Genomic DNA, 25,436 nt, shown 5'->3' on the forward strand with positions numbered 1-25,436 from the left:
CACCTGGATAACTCCTTACCTCTGAACTCTTACACCAGCAAAAGCAGCTTTCTATCTTCTATTGCAGAAATAGGAAGAAACACAGCTCATACAACTGAAAGGACATAAAGCCCACCTTCTTGAATGGCAATAATCAATTTTCACCACCTGAAAACTCACTACCTTCAATTCTCTGACTCTTCATCAGCAGAAACCAGCTTTTTACTAAAAAAAAAAGAGGATCCCAATTCACAGAAAGAACAAAAAATACACATTCTTAAATTTGAAAATACTGGGGTTGATCACATATTATTATTTTCACACCTGAAACTCCTAACATCTTTAATTATCTGCCTTGTCATTAGTATAAAAGTAGGTTTTGAATTGAAGAGAACTGAAGAACCCCTCACCTGCAAAAGAGTATGAGACACACAGTTCTTAAATAGGTAAAAAGCAAGGCCATCTTCACTACCCCTTGTCATTTAAACCATTAGTTCTATGCCTGTCATCATGAAAAAACAGCTTTTTATGCAAAATGCAAAGAACCCACCTGTGTTTTGGGGTTTTTAGATCAGATTGGAAGAGATGAGGCTCTCAAAAAGTCTTTTGGCTACTGTCCTCTACTATCTTGGTCTGCTTTCGTCTGTCTCCCCATAAAGCAGGGCACTGTCTTGTGTTAAAAACATTGAATTATTATTTAATATTAAGAAGAATGCTCTGTGGGAAACACAGCTCATAAGGTGCAAATGCCACAAGATCATTTCCCAAATAACATTCAATTAAATTAAGGTTCATCTGTAAAGCATCCAAGTTCTGCTAGTTAGATGACAAAATGGTCCTGATCCACTATCTTATTATTTTTCACGTGGAACATAACTCTTTGATTTTTTTCATAATGGGTTGTTGAACAGTACAAAAAGTTTATTAAAAGGGGATGAGATTACACCACTGACCAAACAACAGACCAGACATATTTACACCCACCTCAGCTAACAAATTAACTAAATTAGCTTCTCTTACACACAAAAAAAAATAAAATGCACTCCTTTGATTTACTAATGGCAGTCCCCTCTTTAAGTTACGCTATCCTAATTTCCTGCTATAAGGTCGTTAGGGACTGTTCACCATTGTGATAACAAGCCGGGGTTTACTTTATCCTTGGATAGACTATCTAACCTCTGTTCTTGCCTACCTCGTTGATAAATTAAATATCGCCGGAACAAAATTGGTGAACAGCGAACAAGATAATTTCAAGATAAACTGATGCAAGCAGTTAACAGCTTATCCAAGGATTTATATCCATGTGGTAATCTTGAAATGATATCGAGACCTAGGGGTGCAACTCCAGCCAGGCTGTGTTGGGTTGAGGCCAATCCTAGCCCAACCCAAGATAGCATTCCCTCAACCCTAACCCGACCCGACCCAACCCAACCTGAGCCTCAAGTTGAGGAACAACCCTAACCCAACCTGCCTCTAAATCTCTTAACTCTAACCGATTTGTCTAACCCATTTTTTTCCAAATCGAGCCGGATTGAGTTGGGTTCGGGTTACATTAAGACAAACAAAAAAAAGAGTCATAACCCTAGGATTTTGAAAATCATGATAAAATTAGATGGAGGTTGGGTTTGAGTGGGTCAGGTTGCCCAAGGCCTCAACCCTAACCCAACATGAATTAAATAGGGTTGCCCTTTTCCAACCCTAACTAATACCAACCTAAGAAAGTGCCAACCCACCTGAGCCAAAATGGGGTTGAACCTGTCGGGTCCAGTTGAACCCGAACCTAAGTTGCACCCCTCTTGACAGCCAACCAGAAAAGTGTTAAATAAAGTGCAGAGTGTCGTTATAAAAATGAAAAGAGAGTGCAGATAACACTTGACAATCTGCTTTATTTCTTCTTTTTGTTGGCTGTCCTCTTTGTTTGAAGGGGATGGAACAAAGGGTGGGTAGTGTCAAAGTTCCAATCAATGTTTACTTTGTCCTATCTTTTTGTGGGCACGGTTTTTGGGTTGTTCTTCACTCCATTGATTATTTTGTATTAGACAGCTCAGAAACTTGATGACCCTTCTTGTCTCTCTTTTTGGGTACAGTTTCTTTACCTGATTTTGGTTAGGCTCCTACAAAAGATGAGATCTCTGTGTAAATTCTCTTTGATATCCAAAAAACACTCTCAAAGCTAAGGATTTGATTCCCCATTATGCACATTTTGTGGGCCTGCAAGATTGAAAATGTTTTTCACATTTTACATGGAAATAATATGATACCAAAAGCAATAGATTTATTTACTGATGCTTCTTTAGGTTTGTTGATCCGGAAAAACTAAGGAAAACACTACAAGAAAAAGGACTATTACCAACGTTCTTCTTCCAGCGTTTTAGAAAAACGTGGCTAATAGGCTATATGCACCGACGTTCGTACATGGTGCGACAGTGAAGAATTATTCCCACGCCCCGCTCAAAAAAATATGCCTTGGGTATTTACCAACGTTCCGTGAACATCACTAAAATTGATTAATCACCAACGTTTGCTAAGTAAAACATCGCTAATTTGGATTACGAGTTACCGACATTTAGAAAATGTCGCTGATGATGAGAACAACCGGCGTGAGTTTTGGAACGTCCGTGATTTCACTCCCAAATAAGTCGGGAAACTATATACCTCTCGAGCGGAGTTCACTTCTCAGCTCGTTTCTGTTCGTGCCCTAAAAACAGAAACGAGCCCTAAAAACTCCATTTCTTCCTTAAAACTTTGTGTTTTGCTTAGTTTGTACCCTAAGAACTTTGGTTTTTTGCTTCCCCATACTAGAAATGAGCCCTGGAATCTCCATTTTCTTCCTCGTCATTGCAATTTTTGGGGGTATTGGGCGATTTCTCATCTCTGCAGTTTTGTCTAACTCTCTCACAGTTCTATGGTGAAAAAAATGAAGATTTGATCTTCTCGGATTCCCTTCGCTCCTAAAGAATAAGGAAGAGATGGAGTATTTTTTCTTTTTATAAATTCAGTTTCATCTTGATTTTTGGCTTTTCCTCTTTGAACTTCTCTCCATTTTCTTGCTCATCTTTGCAATTTTTGGGGGTTTGGAACGATTTCTCTTCTCTCCATTTTTCTTTAACTCTCTCCTACAATCGTAAGATTAAGAAATGAAGATATGATCTTCATCTCTCTGACAGTTTCTAAACGAAGAAGAGGAGGAGGTCAAGCAAATAGGTATAATCTATGACGTATTGTTTTCTTCTTTCTTCATTTAGTATACATCTAATGATCTAAGTTCTAGGGCTCTATTATTTTCTAGCTAGTTTCATCTTGATTTTTGGCTTTTCATCTTAGATTTTCATTTTTCATCTTTCCAGAACCCTATTTCTTTGGCAAATCGTGGTGCATTTCGACTTCAAGCTCGGCTTCTTGCACTTTACTAAGGAAATCACAGAAGAGCTCAGCTTCTTTCTTTCCTTGTAATTTCTTCTATAGTTTTTGAAATACCTGCTTAATTATCGAACACCTAGAAATTTTTTTTCATATTGTGAAATTTTCTGTCAACTTAAATCCAGATTTACCATTACCGATGTATTTTTCTTCTTATTTTAGTTAATATGTATATAGATTCTGTTGTGATGTTTTGCAATTATGATATTTTGGCCTATTGGTTAAGTGGAATTAGTTACATGAAGAGATAGGGTGTTGTTCTCTGCTTGTGTAGATTTATGGCCTCTTACGATACCACCAAAATGGGTCCTTATTTGCAAATAAGATTATTTTAAGTTAGTATTATTTGCAAATAGGACATTAAGGCCAATTTAGAAGGCATTAACTATGATATAAACATATTATAAACATTATTTGCGTGTAAAATTATATATAAGTGACGACTAAATGCATGAATGATTATGCGCATATTATTTTAGGGTTATCCAATGACACCCTTTTACTCACAAGTGAATTTACAAATATCTAATTTCTCAACATCAATTGTAACTGCTGAATATATTTCATTATTTTTCGAACATCAACATGCATGAATTGTTCTAATGGCGTCTAGTGTAGGGAATTTAACCAGGTAGAAATTACCCCTAAAAGCTAGCCTAGGTAGAAATTACCCCTAAAAGCTAGCCTTTAGAGGAGGATGCCCATTCCCTTATAAGTTATAACCCATCCCCATCCTAACTTATCCGATGTGGAACTAGTTGCTTTTGCGTGGAACCCCAATAGAATGTTGCTCTGCGTTTCTTGTAGGAATGCCTTTCTAGGTTCGAACTTAAATGGTGTCTAATTTCTTATCTTGATTTGTTTCGGTTCAATGGAATTGTTTTGATTTGTTTGTGATTTTTATTTTTAACGACGTTCATAAACGCCGGTATAAATGATACCACCGACGTTTTGCAATAAACGACGGTAAATACCTTTAGTCACGGTAGCATCAGTGACGTTCACTAAAAGTGTCGGTGTAAGTTACACCGACATTCATTGGTATATGCACCGACGGTCGTGACCGTCAGTGAATGTCCCTTTTCTTGTAGTGAAAACGCTATATTAATGTCAAATGGAGACTAAAGTCAGCTATAATTTGGTAGAGGTTAGCTGTTTACAATTTTTCTTTTTTGGGAGAGGGGGTGGGGGGTAATATCCGCACTCCCTTCTTTCAAAGAACTAATATTGTGGTAGTCATTTTATATTAGGTATTAGAATTTATTAAGGAAAATGATAAATGCGCCCCTTTTTATCACATGGGACACCCAACTGCAGTGTTCATGGCAATCAAATCCGTTGAATCTTTATGACGGGAAGTACATCAACCCCTCTGCAGTCATTGATACACTACTGCTGGGTGTCCCAAGTGATGAAAAGGGGTGCATTTATTATTTCCCTTTATTAATTATCAGATCTGTTTTGTCAATCACCTCAGCCCCTTAGTGATACGGTACTTCCTTTGTTGTTGTCTAACCTTTCTTTATGGTGCACTAAATATGGGATTTGCTAGCGTCCATCGCATAAGGCATTTCGCGGTTGTTCCTTTGCATCTGACAGCAACCACAGAGGTTCACTTTTCAGCAGACTTTGTCTTCATTCATGAGGTGGCGCGCTGCCATCGACGCAACAGACCATCCCTAAAATGCCTTCTGCGATGGACGGTAGCAAAACCCTTTTTATACGGGATAGCCAATCTAACTTAAAGAGAGTTGCCGATTTGATGGATTTGATGCATCCTAAGATAATGCTCCAACCCTAACCGGAGCTTTCTAACTAGACTAGTTTAGTTGAAAAGAAGAAACCCTCTCCATCCCCCTTTTTGAAAGTGACTTAATTTCGAGGAGAAGACACACAATAATAGGGGCAATGCGGTTTTTTTTTTTTTTTTTTTTAAGGTAACAGTTTTATTTATTATTGCAAGCGTATTACATGAAACGAGATGAAGCATCCCTCTTATGCAAAACTCATGCGGTGAAGACATGGTTTCAAATTTCGGTTTCGGAATCCGTTTCTGTCCTCACCAAAACCGAAATTCGGCCGAAATCCGACCAAATCAATTAAAATAATATTTTATCTCATACCGAAATTTTGGTAATTTCGGGAAAATATTAAATAATGAACAAAATCAAGATTTTTTGGTGAAATTCCTCAAATTTCGGTCAAAATTTTGTAATGTTTCGGGTATACAGGATTTCGGTTTCGGTCTCGGTCTCAACCGACACCTGAAATTCCATACCAAAATTTTGGATTTCGGTCGAAATTTAGAACCATGGGTGAAGACTGAACATCCTCCAGCTCAGGCCCATTGCAATATAGACAAGCTCCGAATGTTGACAACCCCGGCACAAAGAGCGCAGCCCAAACTAATAATCGTGAGTATCCATAATCTCATTCCACTCTTTCCTTAGCTAGTCGATCTAATATGTCATTTGTTAGGAAAAAAGACAAACAGATGGGGTGAAAATGCTGGAAAATGGTGCCCAATGAGTCTCCATCAAATGCCAATGCGAACATCTCGATCGGATGATCCTAAGATGTTGATCCATTAACTTTGTTTAGGGTCCCACCAAGAAAGTCTAAGTTATTAATTGTAGTCCTTTATCGTAAGCATGGGATGTTGGTTCACAATGGGATTAAGACCCTGTGGGTTGTCTCATGATATTCTAAAGATCAACGGTCTTGATTTCATATATATGCTTTCCTCTTCCTCCCAATGGGACCTAAAACTTGCCATAATATTCTTTACAAATTGAATATTAGGCTCTGTCATGAAAAGTTTTTCCATGGAATATTAGTTTATTCAGTGGTGGCCTGGTGGGAGAGGAAGGACGGTGAGAGAGGGCATGAGTGAACCATTTTGCCTTTAAGTTAAAGGGCGGTCAAAAGGTACATTTCCCAAAAAGTTCTCACTAGCCAATTAAAGAAGAAAAGACAGCTGGGTTTGTGCAGATATCAAAATATGGTTGTGCTGATAGCATTCCTTTCCCAAAAAGGTCTCAATTAAAAAAGGAAAGACAAAATGAGTTAGTGCAATTATCAAAACATGGTAGTGGAGTAGTGCCCATATATGTATCCTTTATTTTTCCTATTTTTCAGCCACTGAGCACCATCTACTTACTCCTACCCTCTCAAATTATCTCCCTTCTCTCACCGTTTGGCAAACTAATATTCCCTGAAATAAAATTTCATGGTTGCCAAACATGGCCTTAAGGTCTTTCTAAAAGCCATTAACTAAAGGGAGATGATAAATTCGCACCTCAATTGACGTTAACAAACGTCAAAAAGTTCAGAAAATGTCAGACTTTAATGCTTTTTTTAATGTCAATTCGCATTAAAGGGGTGTGAGTAATCCTACAGGGGGTGCGAATTTATCATCACCCTAACCAAATATAAAACAATATAATAACCATTTATTTTGGCAATGATGTTCGGTAACGAACTTGTACAGGGAAATTATATAGGCTACCAATATTAGCACTACCATATTTTACTAATTGCACAAACTTAGCTTGTCTTTTTATAGTAAGTTGGGATTGAACCTCCGATGTTGAGGTCGAAGAACAAAGTGTAGACCATTGAGCTAAGGCACAATCCCAACTTAGGTTGCCTTTTCTTTTTTAATTTGCTTCTGAGAGCCTTTTGGGAAAAACAATAGCCTTTGACATCTGTTTAAATAATAAAAGAGAATGTGAGTTAGTGCAATTATCAAAACATGGTAATGCCAATAACAATATCTATGATATACTCACCCTTTTTCTTTCTCGGGCCACCCCGTTGTAGTGTAAAAGCGTAGTCATAAATACAGTGGACGGGCCTGCCCCGGGGAAGAAAAGGGGGCGAATATATCACTTCCCAAATTATATGGTAAATTAATCTTATTTGCAAAGGGATTTGCAAATGAGTGGAAGTGGTAGGAAACGGGGTGGAAATTTCATTTCCCTTGCATGAATCATCTGATGTTTTCATGTAACTTCATGTGCAATGAATTTTGAGAGGGTACTCAAAGAGGCCGCGTTGCCTGTTAGCAAAAGGGAAATCCATCTTGCACACACACACACACAAACAATGTTAGCAAAAGGGAAATCCATCTTGCACACACACACACACACAAACAAGTTATTCACTTGTGACACACGTGTTCAAGGCAACCAATATGAGAGCTAGAATCCCCGGAATGCCAAAAAAAGCCAAATAGGTTCACTAAGGGCCCGTTTGGATGCCGAGAAGATTTTGATTTGGATTTCTCACATTTGCGGCCCTTTTAGCGTTGTGATTTGGATCGGGATCAAATTCTTTGATTTCCAAATTAGCAACTGACAGTGAAATAATCAGATTTCCAAATATGATGTGGTAATAAGTAATTGGAAATCCACAAATCTGGCAGTTTCTTCACCCTCCCTCTTTGCTCCTCAGCCTCTCCCCTCCAGCAGGAATTACCCTCTCTCAACATGAGCTGGGTGATCTATTCATTTTGTATTCAAAACTCAATTCCAAATCCAAATACAAAATACGAGGTATCCAAACAGGCCCTAATAGTCTTTATTTTCTGAACGGATCCCCCTTTTAGAAGTGTTTTCCCCTTATTTATTTACCTTGAGATTTTAGGGAAATGATATTTACGCCCCTTTAGATCACCAGGGACACCCAGTGCCAGTGTACGTTGCAATCAAACCCACTGAATTTTTCTGACATCAAGTACAATAGCCTCTCCTTTGTCATTGACACTGACCCTGGGTCTCCCTGGTGATCAAAAGGGGCGTAAATATCACTTCCCAGATTTTATACAATATTTTTCAAAAGTACAGTGGGGCCCACATCAAAAGAAGATCCAAACTGTTGTTGGGTCAATGTAAATAGGTGGTACCTGCAAATTATCTCCATTGGCTAAAATTGAAATTCAAAAAATTACTCCTCCACACATCCAAACATGCAGTCAATAGATATTGACTAGAAAATGATGTCATTTTCATCAAACCCTAGGAAATGTCCCTCCAACCAATTGGACCTTTACGTGTGTTTGGCTGCACAAAAGCCCGGATATCTTAGGGGTTTTGCTTGCAATTTGGGTGCCACTTCAACAAAACTCCTTGTTTGGTTGCCGATATAGCATTGAAATATCTAGAGACTCAATGATGTCTCCTGGTTAGTCATTGGATGTATTTTGATGTGTTCCCCCTTGTCCCCTCTATATAATATACAAGCCCTAGATCAAAAAAAGGCGGAATTATGCTTGAATTTCTTGGAAATGATGCTTCTCTCTTTATGTTGGTAACGTCACCCCTACCACTAGTCTACGAGGTTGAAAACTAAGCACTACTTACAACTATCCTCCAAGGTAAATTCCAGGCAAATCCAATGCTTGTCTCCTCTCTATTGACTACTTATCCCACAACTCTCCGAGTCTATGCCGGCAACCAAACATACTAGAACATTGTTTTCTTCCAGGCAAATCTGAAGTGGATCCTATGACTCCACTAGTGGAGACATGATCAACCCACAAAATTGAGGCTGCAATTATGGACGTATAGTGGCGACTAAAGTACCCCCATTTTAATATTCATACAAGCAAAAAGCACACAAGATGAGAGAGAGAGAGAGAGAGAGAGAGAGAGAGCTTATATCCTTTACAATGATGCTAAAAAGAGGTTGGGAAGAGAAACGTGAGAAGTGGGATGGAGAGAGGGCTTATATCCTTTACAAAGACACTAAAAAGCGGTTAGCAAGAGAGAAAGAGAAACGTGAGGAGCGGGCGTGTTAGTTGAGTTGAGACTAATAATAAAAAGAAAGGAAGAGAAAAAGTAGAGTAAACGAGAAAAAAATATAATGTATTTAATCAACTTAGGCGGATATTTAAAATCTTTATAAATGTAAAGTGATGTTAGCTATTAAAAACCTTACACCTGCAAATTTCTGTATAAACATCTTAATTACATCTATAAGGTATTTAGAATGTTTATGAAAATTTCATTATCCATACTATTTTGTTATTAAATATCTTGCATCTATAAGACTATTGATTGCAAGAAATTCAGTTCTTACATGTATATGCTCACTACGTACCCGAGTGGGCGTACCGATTTGATCATGCATGGCCAAGTACTTTTTGGATCTTCAAAATATTTAACAGGTATAAGTATAAGCCATTTCGCGGCTGACTTTTGCATGTGAGAACAGCCATATAGGCTCACTTTTCAACATATTTTGTCTTATTCATTTAATTCATCTTAGCTGGCTGCTCTCCCATGCAAAAGGCGAACTAAATTGCTTAGCAAATCCCATATAATAAAGAAATTTACATCTATAAGGTATTTAATAAGTATATGTAAATTTGCTGCTGCAGAAACTGGCTGCTTAACCGAGAGTGGAACCGAACAAATCGCTACACGCCACAAGGCACATGGAGGGGTAGTTTTGCTATTTTATGGAAAAAAAGAACTATGATAAAGCCAAGTAGCTGTAATTGTTAACTTGTGAAGAGGCTATTTGTGGGTTCCCAACTCGGTTACCATATCATTATTCATAAAGAAATTTAAGGTATCCAATAGGTATAAAGAAATCTATATGCATGAGAAATTTAATAGAAATAAAAAAATTTACATATATTTATAAAGTAGTTATCAGTTAAAGGAAACTTTATATTGATTAAGCTTTAAATAACCTCGATAGGCACTGATGCCGACAGAAATCAAGAAAAAAGAAATTCCAACTTAATATACAATTTACTTTTTCCCCATTTGAAGTTACATATCACACCCACTCTTCATTCATGCCTTTTTAAAGTCTTACCTTCTCCCACCCTCCCTGCATCCTCTCACCACTTGATGAACTAATATTGCGTGGGAGAAAAATTCATGGTTGCCAAACATGGCATTTATTTATAGGAAGTGTTTCCTCAGTCAAAGAGAATGCATACTCGAGATTATTAAAAGAAAAAAAACACCAAATAGAGAGAACACCATTGATTAACTTCTTGTATTTAGTTGTTACACATGCAAGCAATTATGGCATGTTTGGCAACCGTGAAAAAATATTCTTCCGACTATTAGTGCCACCAATTGTGTGTGTGTGTGTGTGTGTGTGTGTGTGAGAGAGAGAGAGAGAGAGAGAGAGAGAGAGAGAGAGAGAGAGAGAGAGAGAGAGAGAGAGAGAGAGAGAGAGCTCTTTCTATTTTAGGTTCACTACAAGAAATAGTAGATGGCGACAGAATTGTTGCAACAAAGATCTATATTCGTCACTAATTCTCGAACTAGATGTGGATGAGAAACTGCAAAATCGTGAATACGGAAAAGAGGGAGTTTGGCACGGGAGAGGAAAAAAAGACGTGCGGGATAAGCTAGCGAGTGAAAAATGAGGGGGTGTTGAACTGAAGAGGTGGTCAAGATCACCTCTGTAGAATTCCGCCCATTTTCTTAAGTGGGCGCGGAATGAGCACAGTGAACTATAACCTGTAGCGTTGGTTTTTTTAGAAAGCCTCTAAAAGTCCGCCTCTATTAGACATTGTTGTTTACCTGATAATTACCTCACCATTGTTGTTTTATTTTTTTAAATAAAAAATAATTAGTTACTCGCCGCTATTAAGAACATTTAGTGATGAAAAATCATATTCTGTCGCTATTAATACCTTAAAGTAACAGATATCAGTTCCATTGCTAAATATAAAAAAAAAAAAATTTATTTTGTTATATAAAATACTTTTGGCGACGGAGTGAATGATATCTGTTGCTAAATAAAAAATAAAAAATATAATTTATTTGGTTATATAACCACCTAAAACCACTACAAGAAAAACACCTTATGATGCAGTCAAAATCCTGAGGGTTCCTTGTTTAATAAAAGAAAAAAAACCCTTATTATGTGCGACCTAGACCTGGAAGAATAACGGACTTCTTCTACAACACACGTTTTTGGTAGTTTGTGTCCGCCTCATTTTGCAGCAATGGAAAATTAACTATAGCTTACTGTCATTATTCATGTTAAATTGGTGATGGTTACAAATTTTCGTCGTTATTAGTGCACCATTAGCGACGGTTTCATGTCATCTGTCGCTGAAAGTATCGGTTGGGTTTTGCAAGGCAATTTCTTGGAAAGCCATTTCGCAACTGGCTGTTCTATCATGCGAATTGTCTAGCAAATCCCTTAAAAATAAGAGGAATCCTAAACTCACAGGAGCCATTGCAAGAAAGGTTACAATGGCTCTCCCATAGGTCAATTTCCGTTTATGATACTTATGAATGTAATTTTCTGAATGGAAATGACAAATGGGAGAGTCCTGGTAGCCTTTTGTTTTTGTTTTTTGTTTTTTTCTTTCAAGGGCACATGTGAGTCTAGCATTTTACAAAATGGGTAACTTAGAAGAAGAGTTTCTCCATTTCTCACGTGGAGAGCATGCATTATTGGGTTTCAAGCTTTGTCATACTTTTGGTTCCCTATCATTTTCCTTAGCTAAATGATGTTAAAGGCTGTTGAGTCATAAATGCAGTCTTTATCTATCTTTTTGTGATCGTATCTGTCACTCAACAAGATTTTCCTCCGTGAAATGACTGAGAGAGAGAGAGAGAGAGTTATCAGGGGAATTTGCTAGGCAATTTCTCCTAAACCCATTTGGCGGCTAACTATTGTAGGAGAGAAGCCAAGTCAGAAGAATTAAATGAATAAGACAAAATTTGCAAAAAATGTGAGCACGTGTGGCTGTTTTCTCCCTCAAAAGTCAGCCGCCAAATGGTTTTCTGCGAAATTGCCCAGCAAATCCGTACCCCAAGAGAGAATAGTGGACTCAAATTCTGATTGGAAAAAACCCAAAAACTATGAAGAAAATGGGAATAAGGATGAGTCAAAGAGTAGGACAATTGAGAAAATGAGAACATGGAAATGAAGAAAGGGCAGTGGAGATTATCATTTCCAATGTCTCCCACTGAGCAATATGACGTGGCCTTACATTCCTTCTAGACTTCAACTCCTTTCTACTTAATCCACAATCTACATAGAAAAAAAGCCTTCATTTTCTCACCTCCCCCACAAAAAGACTTCCTATTTTTTTTCTCCCCTCAAATCATAACTAAAATCAACCGACCCATCTATGCGTGTACAGAGCGCCGCGTCCACAAACCCCCATCCCCCAAACTAATCTAAATTCCTTTCATCTTTTTGTCAAACATTGAGGACTTAATTTGGTTACCAAGAAAGAGAGAAAACCCAAATAATATTAATGATAAGGGATTTGTTCAGGACCATCGCAGAAGAGATTGAGGGTGGGTTGTTGCATGTGAGAGCAGCCACTACACATGAATTAAATGAATACGACAGAATATGAGCCAATGTGGCTGCTCTCACATGCAACAGCCCAGCCGCGAAATGCCTTGTGCGATGGTACCTAGCAAGTCGTGTAGAACAAATATGGGATTATCTGGGGTTTTGGATTTATGTGTCACTAATGACGTGGCATCACATGGACCGTATTTTACAAAGGAAATTGTATTTGTTCTTGTCAACATATGGATGGAAGGTGATACAAGCAAACTGAAAGAAAACAGAAAAGGTAAACATTCCTTTATGAGACTTGTCATAACATTCCTTTATGAGACTTTGTCATATCAACCAATCTCACAGTGAAGAAACGATCGGAATTTCTGTTTTTTTTCCTATAAGAGTTCGGTTCAGCGTACAAGGTTCGAAGAACTATCTTGGATCTTGGATGGGTACATGAATCATATAGTTATCTTGTCCAAACGTGGGCAGGTCAATAAAGCAAAGAAATTAGGGTCAGCCCCTAAATAATTCATTGCGTTCTTATCAAATATAAATAATCATTTTACCCTAGAACTTCTTAATTAGGTAAATGCTATGTCTTGTTTTTGAATTAGCCCCTCTGCATATATGTATATAGCGCATATACATGTGCTCTAAAACTCATAGTGGCTACACAACCCGCAAATCCCATTCAACAAATTCCATCAAAATTGAGTCGGATGGTCAGATTTTAACCTGTTTTTCGATGTTTAGTGGTGCCGCTTCTGGGATGCTGATTCTATATTAATTGAGAATTAGAATCGTTGCCAAACACACTCTTATTTGGTGGGCTTGCATGGGGTCTAAGGAAATTTACTCTTTTTATCCACTTAGCAACTAGACAAAAAAAAAAAACTTCAATTTCTCACCTCCTCCCACCAAAGATAGCTAAACACTTCTTTTCCTCCTCTAAAATGATTTGCTAAAATCAACAAACTCCTAGCTCCATGCGTGTACAACCTGCCGCGTCCACAAACCCTAGCCCAAAACTAAAACTACATTCCCTTTCATTTGTCAAATATGGAGGGCTGTAATTATTAGGAAGGTTAGAAAACTCATAAAAAAAGTAATAAAATAATAATACCTACAGCAATAATAATATGGGGGTTCCACTAAAAAGTGATTTGCTAGGGACCATCACATAAGGCATTTAGCGGGCCGCATGAGAGAGCAGCCACCTCAATAATAAGACAAAATCTGTTGAAAAGTGAGCCTATGAATAAGACAAACTGCCTTCTGTGATGGTCCCTAGCAAATCCCCCAATTAAAAATAGTGAAATAATAATACCAACAAGAATAATGTGAGGGAATGCTTGAATGTTTTGTGAGTTTCGTTAGTATACGAGGTAGTAGAAAAATGTACTAGGGTTCATGGAGTTGTGGTGGGTCACTGATTACATGGCATCACATGGGTCGTTGATAAATCATCACACCATTAGGCACGGCGATCCGATGGCCCAGATCGTCGGTCCTTTACAAAGGATTTTGTCATTGCTCTTGTTAAATGCTAATATATGGATTGAAGGTGATTCCAAGTTGATGATTAAACTAAATTAAGAAATTTTAAAAATTATATATATAAAAAAAGAAGAAGTTCTGAAACAAAATTAGCGGACACACCATGAGATAGGACTGCCCAAGGGCGTGTTCGTCAAGGCTTCTCATTCTCTCCTGAAAAACTTGGCAGAAACAGAATAACGAGATTCTTCCGAAGCTACTTCAAAAAATCTGCATACTTTGGCCTTGTGTGAAGTGGAAACTGGAGAAATTAATGGGCTTAGTCGGATTCAGTTTCTGAAGTGCATTCTCTAGATTCTTCCATCCTCTTGGGGCAGAAAATCAGCATAAATTGCTTCCGTTAATGGTTTCCGAACCAAAACCAAGTTGCCCATGTAAAAGACACACTTGGGGGCACTGCTTCTTCCACCCATTTGTTTTGATACATACACCCCTTCTTGGCTGTTGGCTGTTGCAGCACCTTGGGAATTCTGACAGCCAATTAAGAAAGTTTGAAACAAATATGGGATGCATCTAGCTTACTTAATAGCTGGGTTTACTCGTGCCTCATGGATTTCATCTCCTCTCTCGTTAATTTCGTGACCCAACTAATCTCTTTAAATGATCTCCTCGACCATATACTCAATATTGGTTTATGTTCTTACAAAATTATCATCCAACACACAACAACAACACTAAGAAAAACCAAGCCACTCTTTTTTTCCTTTCATACTCTAACAATTTACATATAGCACCGATAAAAAAGAAAAGAAAAGAATACATCTTGAAATAAAAGTAGCAAAATCTTCTATATTTGGACCAAAAATCCATTTTTATGGTATATAATTTATGCCCATAGAGCATATTCATGAGTCTTGACTCATGATAGAAGGACCTTCTTCTTCTTGGCTATGGTGGGCTGAGGACATGGGCTTGGCCAGGAAAGTTGGTTTATCGTCTCCGGCCATGATGACGAGGATTTTCGGCTCCATGTCGGCTAAAGGGATCTCCGGCCCCGTCGAATTGTCAGGTGAGCTCTGGCGAGATTTGCGATAAGAACAAGCAAGAACAATCAAAGCAAAGGCAATGAGGCCTAACATGGCGGCAAGGCCCCCAAAGAGATATGGGATCGGAGAATTCAACCGGAATCCGGTACCGGCAACGTTCGAAGTATTCCCCGGCCTCATCTCTCTGTCTCTCTATCTCTCGATCTCTCGATCTCTAGCTTTGCAAGTGTAATGAGATGGGGTTGATGGGGTCTTTATTTATAACTAGAAGTACAAAAAGCTTGGTAATGAAAATGGGCTTGCTTTACAAAAAATCACGAGATTGCCATAGGCTTTTGAAGTTCAACGCAATGCACATTTTGGGAAAAGATGATAACAGCACTCTTATCTTTATTTAACATTTTTCTAATTACCTTCAATTCCAAGAAGCTATCAACAACCAATCAAAAAGTGTTTAGTTAGTTCCAATATCAAAACAAGGGAATGGGATATCACTTAACTCATTTCAGAGCTTTTGAAATAAGGCTACTCTTATAATTTAATCATTTTTATTGCAGTCAGCAACATATCATAAAATAAAATGAAAAGGCGAATGAGTGCATTTGTCTTTGTGCTTCCTTATCCGAAGATGGAGCCTACAAGTCTACAACAGAGTTGCCTTTTGCTTGACGTATTCTTTTAGCTTACGGTTAAGGGTGTCAATTTTGGCTCGGGCTCGGAAGCTCGCTCGAGCTCGGTTCGAATCCTTAACGAGCCAAGTCGAGCCGGCTTGACAGGTTCGTTAAGCTTAACGAGCTGAGCCCGATTTAGGCCAGGCTCGGCTCGTTAAGGCTCGTTAAGAATTTAATATATTTAAATATATATATTATATATTAATATATATATTAAAAGGGTTGTCCAGGGAGTGAAAGCCGGGGGGGGAGCAAAATATGTCACTTCATTTTTTGGAACCCCATTTATTACTAGGACCACCCCCCATAGTGTAAAAAAAGTAGTCAAATTACACTAGTAGGGCTGTCCAGGGAAGATGAGGGGTGCAAACTTAATATAACCCGAGCTCGGTAAGGCTCGCGAGCGGCCGAGCCTGACCGAGCTGAGCCGAGCCGAGCTTTTGAACTTAACGAGTTGAGCCGAGCCGAGCCAAGCTCGGCTCGGCTCGGCTCGTTTACACCCCTACTTACGGTTATAAAATTAGGAGTGTGAATATCATTTCTCAGTTGATGAAAAAGAAAATTGGGGGACTTACTATGCTATCGCATCTTCCTTTTAGAAGGACTAACAACTCTTTCTATCCTTTTTCTTTCCTCAACCCCAACTTAGTGTGAAAGTTGGTGGAAAGTGCGGCGATTCGTAATCTGTTGGGGCCCACTATAAATGGACTGTGGTCCAAAAATTTCACCTGGGTCAATCTTAGTCATTTAATCAGTGGTTTACAAATGGATGATGTAGAAAGAAAAGAGTACCAATGCGAAAAAAATATTTGTTTGTTGAATAACCCAAAGAGAAATGTTATCAGCACTACTGTATTTTGATGAGGGCACTCCTCACTTTATTAAAAGTACGGTATGGCCCACACCATAAGATGATCCAAACCGTCCATTAGATGGGCCACAGCCTAATTACGATGTGCCCCAAAAATTATTTCCATATGTTGATCCTAACTCTCCGATCAATAGATGGTTAGGATCGATACTCTAACATTCAGATCGGAGGGTTAGGATCAACCTATGGAAATGATTTTTGGGGCACAACCTATTTAGGCTGTGGACAATCAAATAAGACAGTTTGGATCATCCCATCGTGCAGGTTATACCGTACTTTTAATAAAGTGAGGAGTGCCCTCATCAAAATACAGTAGTGCTGATAACATTTTCCAAACCCAAAATATCCAAATTTAAGACATAATTGTCAATTTTTCACATATTATTTGTAAACCTCAGGAGGAACTCATAATTATTGAAACTGACATTATAGTGAAAACTAGTCACATCCTAATCGAGCATACATACACATGCATTCCTATTTTTTCTCATATATACCTTATTTAGTAAAATATATATAACTATACATAAATCTCTCTACGTGTTTTTGTGCGTGATTTGCTATGCAATTTTGCAAAAAACCATTTCGCAGCTCACTTTTTCAGGAGAGAATAACCACCTCAGATGAATCAAATTAATAAGACAAAATCAGCTGTAAGTTGGTTGTTCTCTCCCGAAAAAGTGAGCCACGAAAGGCCTTATGCAAAATTGCCAAGCAAGAGCCTACACACAGGCAACTGATATCCGTAGTGCCATATTTTGATGATGGCACTACAGGCTTTGTTTTACACTATTCTGATTGGATTTTGACGGCATCTTGTTTTTTTGAAATGGTGGAATTTTATTAGAAAAGAAAAGGCAAAGCGACCGTGGAGGTCAAGAGGACAAAGGGCAGAAAAAGAACAATCAAATATTACAAACTCATGGTGGTAGGAAATTAAAAACCTCTAGCGAGAGGTGATCCGCCTCTGGTAATCACCTTTACTGTTATAACAGCTGTTAATTAAGAGAATGTAAAACAAAGTGATTATTGTTTGGGTTACTTTTTCAGGTTTTTTTATGAAAATTTTTTACTTGAAAAAACTTTTACCAAAAAAATTAGGTTAGTAAGGTCATGTATGAAATCCATGAAAAATATTATCCAAGGAATATTTATTGGCCCAATTGTGAGAGAGGGTGGGAGAGGGAGAGGGTTGAGAGAACTTGAGTACAGAGAGTATGAGAGGTCTGGAAAATAGGAAAAAAAAAATCCACTCAAAGTAGTTTTTTTTTCCTTTTTCTTTTTTTTTGGAAGGTAAGCTGGGGTTTGGCAGGGACCCCTACCGGTTTATTGGAAAACAAAGCACTCAAGTAATCCAAAAATGCTCCAGACCTATGGGCAAATCGATGGCGAAAGAACAGATTTCAAGCTCATCGGATCGTCCATGGATCCCAAAGGAGCCATGCAGATACGCCCCTTTTCCACATGGCTATTAGTTACCATGGAAAAGCCGGTCTGGGTCTTCTCATGCTCTCCCAAGTATATCTCTCTCCCATTCCTCTCTCACGGTTGGCCCCGCAAATATTCCATGGGATATTTTTCATGTTTGCCAAATATGCTCCAAACCTTGTGAATTTTTTAGGAGGATTTTTCCATAATTTATCTTTTCTGTGTAGCCGACCCCAACTAATTTGGGACAACGGCTTAGTTGAGTTGAGTTGAGTCTCTTTTCTGTGTAGCCAAACATGACCTTAGGACTAGGTTAAATTGCACTTTTATTTACCTGGACCATGTTCGCACATATCCAACCTTAAAGAGGAGCATTTGCTTTGTGATCCAATAATCACTGAGGGAGAACTTGGTCATTTTCATTCTGAATATGTTTGGAGCTTCTAGTGACTTGAATATAAAGTTGTTTCCTTGTCCCTGATGGACATAGTGTGGTTAGGTGTATACTTTTTAGCTAGTTGAATAGGGGACACAACGGGCCAACCCTATTTAAACGTTTTTTCTGTTGTTGTCATGCAGAATTTTCTCCACTCGTATAAAAATAAATCACAAAGGATTCTTGGCTACAATCATTATATAGACTCATGGGTTAGCAAGTGAAATGATGTAGCGAGAGCCTACTCTCATGAGGGATCCCCACTCCCCCAATAACAATCGGTCATCCAGTCATCTTCATTGGTGGTCCCCCGGCATTGGTGGTCCCCGCCTTCGTTGAATAGTTTCAATTGTTGGATCAAAGAAGCTTTGATTGACTTGTTAGGACAAAACTCGGACATGGCCAAGAACTCGACCCAAGTAAAAGGGAGTCGATGATTAACACGGGGAGTTTTTAAACAGTGTTTTAGACTAATCAAGGTGATCCGTAGCTGTCAAGAGGACTATATAGTTGTTGAATTCCGATACACATTAGCAGATACATATATATCATAGTCAATCTGTACATTGAATTGAATGTCATTAGGATTAGATGCTTATGTGGCAGATTAGGATCATAAAAGAAGACTATGGAGATGTGGGTCCTGTTAGATTACAACGAGGTTGATGATCTTGTTAAGGGACCTTGAGCACCAATACAGATCCTTCTCAAAACATTGAGAAAAGAGATATCAGAATAAAACTAGAAAGAAAGAAGGGAAAGATATTCTAAGATGTTAGTTGCTCTCTCTTTTTGGATATAATGCTTTTCAGAAAAATATAATATATGGGTGTGTGATGCCTTGGGCCATTGCTTCTTTTAGTTGTGGAGCGTATAAACATAATTCCCACCTTCATGGCGGTATTAGATGTTTCTAATGAAGCAGATATTGAGTTGTTTAATAAATAATATAATAATAACACTTAATAGTGTTATGTTTAAGAAAGTAATGTTTATTGAGAATAGTTATAACACCCAAGAAATTGAGTTTACCAAAATCTGGAAATTTATTTTCCTTGGAAAAAATCCAATTTTTTTTCCCTTTATCCAAACAGCCAATCTAGATGGATATTATGAGAGGCCTTTTCATGTTCTTGCTAGCCAAACCAGAAGATGGATGACGTCTGCCTAAGACGAAAACCCCTTAGTAACTTGTTGTGGCTTGGTACAGCAGTGATCCCACGGGAGACACAGTGAATTAGGGCGTGTTTGGCTACCGTTTGTGAAACCTTTTTCCTGGAATATTAGCTTACCCAATTGTGTGGTAGTTTGCAATAGAGCCGAGAGAGACCAGGTAAGGAGAGGGTAAGAAAAGCCTCAAAAACAAGGAAACAAAAAAGTCCACCCAAAATATGATTGATTTTGGGCAATCGACTCCCAAATATCTTAAATCGACTCCCCATGTGTCTTTCTCTGCATGGGGAGTCGATTTAAGATATTTGGGAGTCGATTTATCACTCCCCTTGATTTTTTCTTGTCTTTTAGCCACTTGTCAGCCTCTACTCATTCCTGCCCTCTCCAGTCCCTAGCAAATCCACTTTAATTTAGGTTTGCTAAAGGGCATATAGATTTACGGGCTTTAACTTTAAAGCCCAGAGGAAATTTTCAAATGGGAATATAGAGAGAAAAAATGATAGAAACTGCAACACAATTATCCTTCTCTAGAGATATTAACAAGTTCAGAACCACTTGTGGCAGACTATCTTTGTCAGCAATTTTCTTCCTTCTGAAAAATAAACTGAAGGGCGATGATATTTTCACGCCACTGCAGTAGGCATGCGCCCCCCTTGTAAGGTGACTTGACGTCAAAAAGCGTTAAAGTTGCCCACTTTTCACATCAAATCAGGTTATAAGGGGGGGGGCATGCGTAATGCGGGGGAGTGAAAATATCATCTCCCTAAACTGAATCACCAGCAAAATGGGTCATAAATAAACATTGGAAGGAAGCCTGCAAAAAATCCTCATTAATTAAAGCATAAACATAGCTATATATGCATTTTGAAGGATACGAGAGACATTTGACACTGTCATAACTCATAATGCTAGCTCTAGACTGCATGTTAATTTAATCATCCTTAAGAAAATGCCTGATTGAGTCTAAAGTCTCTTTGGCCCTGTTTGGATTGCTGGAATTTTCTAGAAAAGTTTCGAAAAGAAAAACTTTTCATAATTTCTTGATTTTCCATTGTTTAATTTACACGTGAAAAAAAGTAATTTAAATCACTGCAGTTAAACTCTTATATACAGAGACCTTAAATTTATAATAATATCGATCTAAATAAGATATAATTACCACTTCATTTCCCCCTAAATTGTGAGCAAAAATTTTTTCCTTCAGAAAGAATAGTTACAACAACCTTTTAAATCATATCGTCAGAGGACTTCGACTTAATTTAGAACGTTCTGCGTTCATATTTTGAACATTTTTTAGAAGTCTTGATTAGAACCGGTAGGAACACTATATCAAATACAAACCATTAAAGATAACATCAACCGTAAAAAAAAAGCAAAGACTAATCAACTAAATTAAATGAAAGAGGGTAACTTTTTCTTTACCCAGGAATTTATCTAGAAACCCGGGGCGGCACCTTAAATTTTATTAATAATGAAAGAATAGTAACAAGAGTAACAGTAGAAACATAATAAGTAAGAAATACAAAAACAAGTTCAGTACCATCAAACTTAGATGGAAAGAAGAACAACTAAAATCCCTAGAGGTGAACACTAAAACAAAAATGTGATCTACGAGCCACCTTGGATTTATATACAACAATATCCATTAGATCTTTATACAGAAACTCAATTGAGACATTGACGTTTAGGTGGCATCGAGTGAAGTTGTGGCATAGAATGAACCTGGCTTTTATCTCCATGGACATGTACATCATCATCAACGGCGTCTCCCTCCTCTGAAATGCCGTTCAAGATGTCATGGATGTTAAAATTTTCTTGGTTGGCCACATCCAGCTCTGCAGAGATGTCAAAATCTTCGAATGTAAGACTGAAATTTTCTTCTGAGTAGTCTTCTTCTTTATTGCATATCCCATTCGGTGGTTGAGAAGAACCACACTCTCCATGAAGGGTTCACTGGATTCATTAGCATTAGGCGGCGTAGAACACGCCCCGTTATTTTGACTTAGAAGAGCATCCATATATAGAATCATCACTTGATGTCACACTTGGTTCAAACGTCGGTGGTTCACTTGGTACGAGTGTCTCTGCAATCCCATTATACCCATTGTCTTTGACAGCTACTTGCTCAACTTCCCTTGGTTGAGTTTTGCAGGTTTATCTGTACCTCTGAAACTCCGATAAACCTTACATAGAACGCAATCATCCAGCTGAAAATGAATAGAGGGTTATAGTTAGTAGAGAAATCTTAAACAACAAACCGACAAAAAAAATCATTTAAAATGAAGTTTTGCAAAACTATTATCATGTATGAGATTAATGTAAACTATTATCATGTATGAGATTAATGTAAATTCGAACATAACAATATTCTTATTCTTTAAAAGAAAATATTATATTGTTTCTTTTACGTACCATCATGTTGCTGCCGGGATGATCCTTTTTCTTCTTCGTCCATTCTGGGATTGTATACTCTTGCATAAGCCAATTGGTCTTAGTCGCCTTTGGTGTATTTTCTCTATAGTAAACCAGTGATTGCTTCTTCCCATATACCTTCCCGTCATGTATAACATCCCTATTTTCTTTCCTGGCTTTCCAGAAACCATGTCCGGCTTTGCGATTTGAATGATCCCCACCCTGATACTTCCGTTGTTGTCTGGAGGTGAAGGAGTACCATTTGTTCTCACCACCAGACTCGTAATTCTCTGTTAATCAACAAAAGTGTCTTTGATAAATAACAATATTAAAAAAAGAAGAGCATTGATGTACTTAAATACAATACAATTCTTTAGGCTCCGTTTCTTTGTACATAAAATGTACTTAAAACAAATTTTAAAGAAAATTAGCTTAAAGAAAGATTTTCATTAGTTTCTCTCATAAAATTTTGTTTGTCTGAAACAAAGATTTCCATCAGTTTGTCTTAAATTTTGTTTCAACTCCATTTTATCTTAAAAAAACGCAGACTTAAAAGAAATTTTAGGCACCATCTTAAAAGAAAGATTTCCATCACTGTCTCCAGGACCCTGAAACAAATTTTAGATATGTAAAATTTCTTTTAAAATATCAAAAGAAAATGGAAAAAGATCCCTCTTTTGAAGATAATGAAAAAAAAGTTCATAATCACGAGGTCTAAACCTGTAACAAGGAGGTACCTTTCCACTTTCCATGGCCATCGAGAATAGAACGGAAAGTGGTAGAGATGAAACTAGAGGGAGCGAGAGAGAGAGAGAGAGAGAGAGAGAGAGATGTTATAACTAACCTATCCCATCTTAGATATATAACTTAAGACCAGTATATGTGACTGTCTTTTTATCTAGAAGTTCCCACCAATCTGATTTCTCAAAAGAAACCCGAGAGATACGACCAAAATCAGTCCTTATGTCCAAAAATATTTGTCACCCATTATTCACTTTTAAAATTACATGCAAATAACACCCAGCATATAAGGTCACAGGAAAATGATACGTACTATGAGCAAACATCGATCACTACTCATGCAAAATTTATTTGCTTTTATGACTGCATGTTTATGAGATACAAATATGACTTAAGCCTACATGTTTAATAAATAAAGGAAAATGACATCATCCCAACCATTTATTGTAATTTGCACAAACTCAGCTTGTCTTTTCATTTTTAATTGGCTTGTCACAGCTTTTTGGAAACTGTAATCACCTTTGACAACTCTTTAAATAATAAAAAACAAGAGGAGTTGGTGCAATTATTAAAACATGGTTGTGCTGATATATATCATTTCCCTAAATAAATTTTAGGGGGTGACTACGGACCAGACAATAAGATGGACTATCAAAATCCGAAGTTAAATGAACAAGACTTAGACACACTACTAGGATCCATGGACATATTTCGGATCTTGATCATAGGATCCGAAAAAATTACCAATCGGATCCAGGCAACTAATAAAAGCCCACAGTACAGTCCTAATTAAATCCGATATTGTACGAAAATACCACTACAACAAAAAAGATCTTTAGGAGCCGTGAAAGTGGCAAAAATCGTTGGTGTAAGTTTTACAATCTGTCATAAGACTGCGGCTAAATATCTAATCGGTATATGTTTTACCAGTGGTCGTAACCGCTCCTAAAGTGACCGCTAGTGTATTATTAGATATAGCAGTGGTCATGACACATATACCCGCGGTCATGACTGTTGCTGTTTAGGGAGTAGACCGCCAGTGAAAGGGAAACGTTGTAAGGTTTTGAGTGACACGCCCCTTGTATACCGATGCTAAATGTATTAATTTAAAAAAAAAATTAATTCTGAAATATCCTAAAATATGGGTACAATACATTTGATTTTTATAGAAAAACCTGTATACGCACATACACATTACATTCACAAAAGAACCTTTAATTTATTTACAGCACAAAAGAAAATTTATAAAGGCTAACAGTGTGATAGAAAAGCAAAACAAGTAGAAGGTGGAATCATCCATGTGGGCACTCATCATCTTGCTTAGCTTCTCGTTCTCTGCACTCATGTGACTCGATTCCAAAACACTAGCCTGAAATCATTAAATTCACAATTAGAACTCTATAGTTAGGCTTACTTGGGATAAGATCATATAATGAATATGAACTGTTAAATGTTACAAATTTTATAACATTAAGTATTTTTTCAAAGGGTATTTTAGTAAAAATAAGCCATATCCATCTTTGGAGCTATTTCTAGCCCTCTTCTCTATAGCCATCCCTAATCTGCTGTGTCGACGCCGCTGCAACTCATTCTCCCCCTCTCTTGATAAGAAGCCACAACCGGTACAACTCTCGCCCACGTTACATTACATCGTAAAAATCGTATTTAAAAAAAATAAAAAAATCACCTGGTTCCACTAATTCGAAGATCCAAACCATTAATTTAGGGAAATGATTTCAGTGCTCCAATGTTTTGATAAACATGCGCTCCACATGTTTGTCCTGTAGTATTTAAAAGGCTTTAAGAGCTTTTTGAGAACCCTAATATTCCTGTGACAGCCCTGTAAATACTACATGACAAAAATTCGAGCGCGTGTTTATCAAAACACTGAGCGCAACAATCATCTCCCTTAATATATTGGGACTTTAAATAGACCTTGTCCAAAAAAAGGGATTTGCTAGCGTACATCACAGAAGGATTTTTGCGGATGGCCTGTTGCATCTGACAGCAGCCACGGAGCTGTCAGATGCAACAGACCATCCGCGGAAATCCTTCTGCCATGGCCGCTAGCAAATCCCAAAAAAATCATTTCCAAATTATAATCCAACCCTCCGATCAGCCTCTACAGAATGGAGTGTTAAGATCATCATATGGAGATGATTTTCAAGGAAAGGCTGGGCCCAAAGCAAATGAACGTTTTGGATATTGGAACAAGGCCACAACCAATTTTCTAGTAAATTTGTGTTATATGGTGTATGTACGGAACTGCAACTATCTTTTTAAAAATAGCGGGGCCCACCTTGTTCAAAGATCTAAACCATTCAATTGGCACGACCCAACATAAGTACACCGTGCCACGGAAATCATCTCCATTGGATGATCCTACCTCTTCAATCAATTATGGCTAGTTTATCAACATATTAAAGGGTTAGGACTTAGGATAATCCAATTCAGATGATTTTGGGGGCACAATC

General features: G+C 37.7%; 1 protein-coding gene and 2 long non-coding RNA genes across 3 annotated transcripts; 1 reads left to right on the top strand and 2 right to left on the bottom strand.

Moving 5' to 3' along the window:
* Positions 1-25: 25 nt before the first annotated feature.
* LOC143851914 (uncharacterized) lies at positions 26-711 on the bottom strand. The gene is made up of 3 exons (XR_013236561.1): positions 530-711; positions 304-389; positions 26-204 (listed from the first exon to the last, which is right to left on the bottom strand). It is a non-coding gene; the product is annotated as an uncharacterized LOC143851914 (long non-coding RNA).
* A 1,842-nt stretch (positions 712-2,553) lies between these two features.
* On the top strand, positions 2,554-3,580 carry LOC143849559 (uncharacterized). The gene is made up of 2 exons (XR_013235718.1): positions 2,554-3,183; positions 3,327-3,580. It is a non-coding gene; the product is annotated as an uncharacterized LOC143849559 (long non-coding RNA).
* An 18,346-nt stretch (positions 3,581-21,926) lies between these two features.
* LOC143849458 (NAC domain-containing protein 72-like) lies at positions 21,927-23,971 on the bottom strand. The gene is made up of 3 exons (XM_077358467.1): positions 23,890-23,971; positions 22,222-22,511; positions 21,927-22,016 (listed from the first exon to the last, which is right to left on the bottom strand). Exons 1-3 carry the CDS (start codon positions 23,969-23,971, stop codon positions 21,927-21,929), a joined length of 462 nt encoding a protein of 153 aa, XP_077214582.1.
* Between the last annotated feature and the right edge of the window lie 1,465 nt (positions 23,972-25,436).

Source organism: Tasmannia lanceolata, unplaced genomic scaffold (genome assembly GCF_043159265.1).
Source record: "Tasmannia lanceolata isolate RefF3 unplaced genomic scaffold, GAP_Taslan_0.1 ptg000018l, whole genome shotgun sequence".
NCBI classification, from domain to species: Eukaryota; Viridiplantae; Streptophyta; class Magnoliopsida; order Canellales; family Winteraceae; genus Tasmannia; species Tasmannia lanceolata.